General features: G+C 64.9%; 1 protein-coding gene across 2 annotated transcripts in view; it reads left to right on the top strand.

Annotated features, from left to right (window-relative positions):
• Positions 1-3,492, top strand: part of INTS1 (integrator complex subunit 1) — a 31,798-nt gene that overhangs the window by 17,961 nt on the left and 10,345 nt on the right. For both annotated transcript variants that reach the window (XM_025049558.1, XM_025049559.1), the window contains exons 25-30: positions 45-156; positions 701-862; positions 1,387-1,533; positions 1,876-1,974; positions 2,203-2,327; positions 3,395-3,492. The exon at positions 3,395-3,492 is cut by the window's right edge and continues 172 nt beyond it. In XM_025049558.1, the coding sequence (XP_024905326.1) occupies positions 45-156; positions 701-862; positions 1,387-1,533; positions 1,876-1,974; positions 2,203-2,327; positions 3,395-3,492 (743 nt within the window). The remainder of the gene's footprint in view (positions 1-44; positions 157-700; positions 863-1,386; positions 1,534-1,875; positions 1,975-2,202; positions 2,328-3,394) is intronic.

The following is a 3,492-nucleotide window of genomic DNA, read 5'->3' as shown; positions in this document are numbered from 1 at the left end:
CCCCCCAGCCCCAGCCCCGCCCTTCATGCCCGCTGTCCTTGCAGTCCGAGTCTCAAGACCAGGTCTTCCTGCGCTGGACCAGCGGGGAGACAGCTACCATGCACATCCTGGTGGTCCACGCCATGGTCATCCTGCTGACGCTGGGGCCGCCCCGCGGTGAGCGCAGGGTGGGAGGGAGCTCCAAGGTTGGCCCGTCAGGCTTCCTCATGCCCGCAAGCCCATTGCCATAGCAGGGCTGTGCAGAGTGGGACCAGCTCGCCATGGTCTCCCATGGAGTGCAGATGGCGTTCCCTCCGCGCCTCTCGGAGAGGGTTCTGGGGGAAGCATGTGAGGTCTTCTGCTGGCGAGACCCTGAAAATTGTCGAGACCCTCAAACTGGCAGGCCTGTGGTTCCCAGTGACGCCTCACTGCTCGGCCACACCCTGTGCTGCCATCGTGAGCTGCCTGTGACAGTGCCTGGGACAGCTTCCTGTACCACCGCCTCCTAGCTCTCAGCCCAGCCAGTGAAAGTTGGTTTCACGTGGGGGCTCTCCATGACAGCTAATTGTCCCTGCCCCCCAGAGCCTCAGTTCCCGCCGATGAAGTGCGCTGGTCTTTCCGCCTGGTCCTCAGTTGTTGGTGGGGCCAGGGGCTCCATGGACAGTGAGGTCTGGAGTGGTCTCAGCCACCCCTGCTGCTTACCCTGTTGTCTCTCCCGAAGCTGGCGACGGCGAGTTCCAAGCTCTGCTGGACATCTGGTTCCCAGAGAAAAAGCCACTGCCCACAGCCTTCCTGGTGGACACGTCAGAGGAGGCGCTGCTGCTGCCCGACTGGCTGAAGCTGCGCATGATCCGCTCGGAGGTCCCTCGGCTGGTGGATGCTGGTACAGCCGGCTGGGCTCGGGCACAGGGCGCGCTGGGCCTGCACCTCCATGAGTTCTCAGGGCATTGCGTGCCAGGTTCTGGGGGCGCACCCTGCCGAGAACCCTCACGGTCGGGTGTGGGCAGTCAGTGTTAGGAGGGGTAAGGACGAGGTGGTGCGGGCATTTGGAGGGTGAAGGCCAGGGCTAGGGCTGTTGGAGCTGGTCCTGGAAGGCAGTGCAGCTGGGCAGGGCAGGGCCTCTTGGGAGGCAGTTTGGTGAGTGGTGGGGTTGCCTGGGCAGCACAGCGGAGGGTGTGCTCCCAAGGGTCTGCGTTCCTCATAAGCCCCAGGGTGCTGTTGGCAATTCTAGGGAGCCTGGAGCCAAGAGGCCAGAGGCTGCAGGCCACAGGGCCCTGTGCAGCCTTGGACGGGGCGAGGGAGGAGCTGGCCGTGCGCTGTGCTGGGGCCCTCTGAGGCCCCCTGGCCGGACCCCGACCACCTCGTGGGCCAGGGTTGCAGGCGGCTCGCTGAGTGGCTCGCCCGCAGCCCTGCAGGACCTGGAGCCCCAGCAGCTGCTGCTGTTCGTGCAGTCGTTCGGCATCCCCGTGTCCAGCATGAGCAAACTCCTCCAGCACCTGGACCAGGCCGTGGCCCATGACCCCCAGACCCTGGAGCAGAACATCATGGACAAGAGTAAGAACCACAGGCTCCCACACGGGTCGGTCAGCACCCCTGTCGGGACCAGTGTGTGCGGCCCGAGGATTGAGGGCCGAGCAGGAAGGCTGAAGCTGGAGTGGTCAGGAGCGGCCTGGCCAGTGCTGTCCTATTCCTGCGTGCCCAGGCGTCAGCACACCCTGGGGGGTGAGGTGGGGGCTGCCTGGTCCTGTGTTGGGACGCCCCGCAGCTTGGCTTCTGGAGTTGGGAGCGTCATGCGCTGTGCGGGAGTGGCCTTGTCACCCAGGTGGCTTTCTGTGGCACCGGGCGGCACTGCTGTCCGTCGGGCCCCGTGTTTGACCCTCAGCTGCTGTTCTGCAGATTACATGGCTCACCTGGTCGAGGTCCAGCATGAGCGAGGAGCCTCTGGAGGCCAGACTTTCCATTCCCTGCTCACAGCCTCTCTGCCCCCCCGGCGAGGTACCAGCCCAGCAGTGCTCAGCATACAACACACAGCTGGTGGGGCCGCCCAGCCCTGCAGAAAGGGTTGCCCCAGCCGGTGCCCGAGCTGCTGTCTGAAGCCCCGAGCAGTCTACGGGCCGGCTGTTCCTCTGGGTGGTGGGCCCCTGGGTGCCGCTTTGTTCCCATGGTCCTTGCTGAGGCCGCTGAGGAAGTTTTCAGCTCATGTCTATTCCCGTTTCCTTGCAGACAGTGCAGAGGCACCAAAACCAAGAAGTAGCCCAGAGCCACCTCCGGGCCAGGGCAGGATCTGGGCTGTGACTCAGGTGCGGGCACTCGGCCCCGAGGATGACTTGGCCAGCATGTTCCTGCAGGTACAGCCACCGCTGCCTGGGACAGTGCCTCCAGAAGCCGGGCGCCTCTGGGCTGTCCCAGCCCTCCTGTCCAGAGAGACGGGTTTTATCTGTGACAATATGCGGTCATGGAGAGAGGGCTCCAGGGCTGGCCACCCAGGTCGAACCCTGGCTTCCATCCTCGGAGTTAGGTGACCCCGACAAGCTGCCTAACCCCTCATGCCTCAGCGCCCTCTTCCGTAAAATCAGGCTTAGAGTAGCGCCCACCTCGGGTTCGGTGTCAAGGGCAGGGCCCAGGGTACCATTGCTCCTGCCGCTGTCCTGGGGGCCTGGCTCTAGTTGGCACGTGCCTTCGCCGTGTCCAGATCACAAGAAGCAAGCAGGCAGGCCTGCATCCTCACCCACTGCTGCCCCGCACACGGCCTCGCTCTGCCGACACTCGGGGGCGTTTTGCAGCTTTGTCGAGACTGATTCCCGTGTCGTCCGCTTCGTCCGCTGGAGCGCGGGTCTGGAGGTTTTCAGCATGCTCAGCCGTGCAGCCGTCCCCTCTGGCTGAGTGAAGAATGTTTTCGTCACCCCCTAAGGAAACTGGGGATCTGCAGCACGCACTCCCAGTCCCCCCGGCTGCCACCACGCTGCTTCCTCTTCCCGAGACGTGCGTGTGTGTGGAGCCCCGCAGCCTGTGGCCGTGTCCGCACGTGTCCTCAGCCCTCCTCACATACACGGCCTCACTCGCTGCAGAGCGCTCCACCAGCTCCTCTTGCACACTTACACACTTGCACACACACCTGAGATGGACCCTTTTTCAGGAGGGACCCTCGCACCCTCGCACCCTCGTACCCTCTGAGGCCGGTGCCTCTGTCAGACATGGAGGGGCCGAGGTCGGCAGGGTCTGGGCTCGCCCATGCTCTCAGCCCTGAGCTGGGGTCCTTGGCACATGCCTCACTGTTCCTTGCATGGAGAGCCTTACAGGGACTGGACAGCACCACTCAGCCTCGGGCTGCTGAGGATGGTGCTGGTGACGGGAGCGTGGGACGAAGGATGGCCAAGGGCCCCGCCCCGCCGACTGCTGCCCTTCTCTGCTGCAGATCTTCCCACTGAGCCCGGGCTCGCGGTGGCAGAGCTCCAGCGCCCGCCCCGTCGCCCTCGCGCTGCAGCAGGCCCTGGGCCAGGAGCTGGCGCTGGT

Source organism: Pteropus alecto, unplaced genomic scaffold (genome assembly GCF_000325575.1).
Source record: "Pteropus alecto unplaced genomic scaffold, ASM32557v1 scaffold56, whole genome shotgun sequence".
In the NCBI taxonomy this organism is placed as follows: domain Eukaryota; kingdom Metazoa; phylum Chordata; class Mammalia; order Chiroptera; family Pteropodidae; genus Pteropus; species Pteropus alecto.
This window is presented reverse-complemented; position numbering and strand designations above follow the sequence as displayed.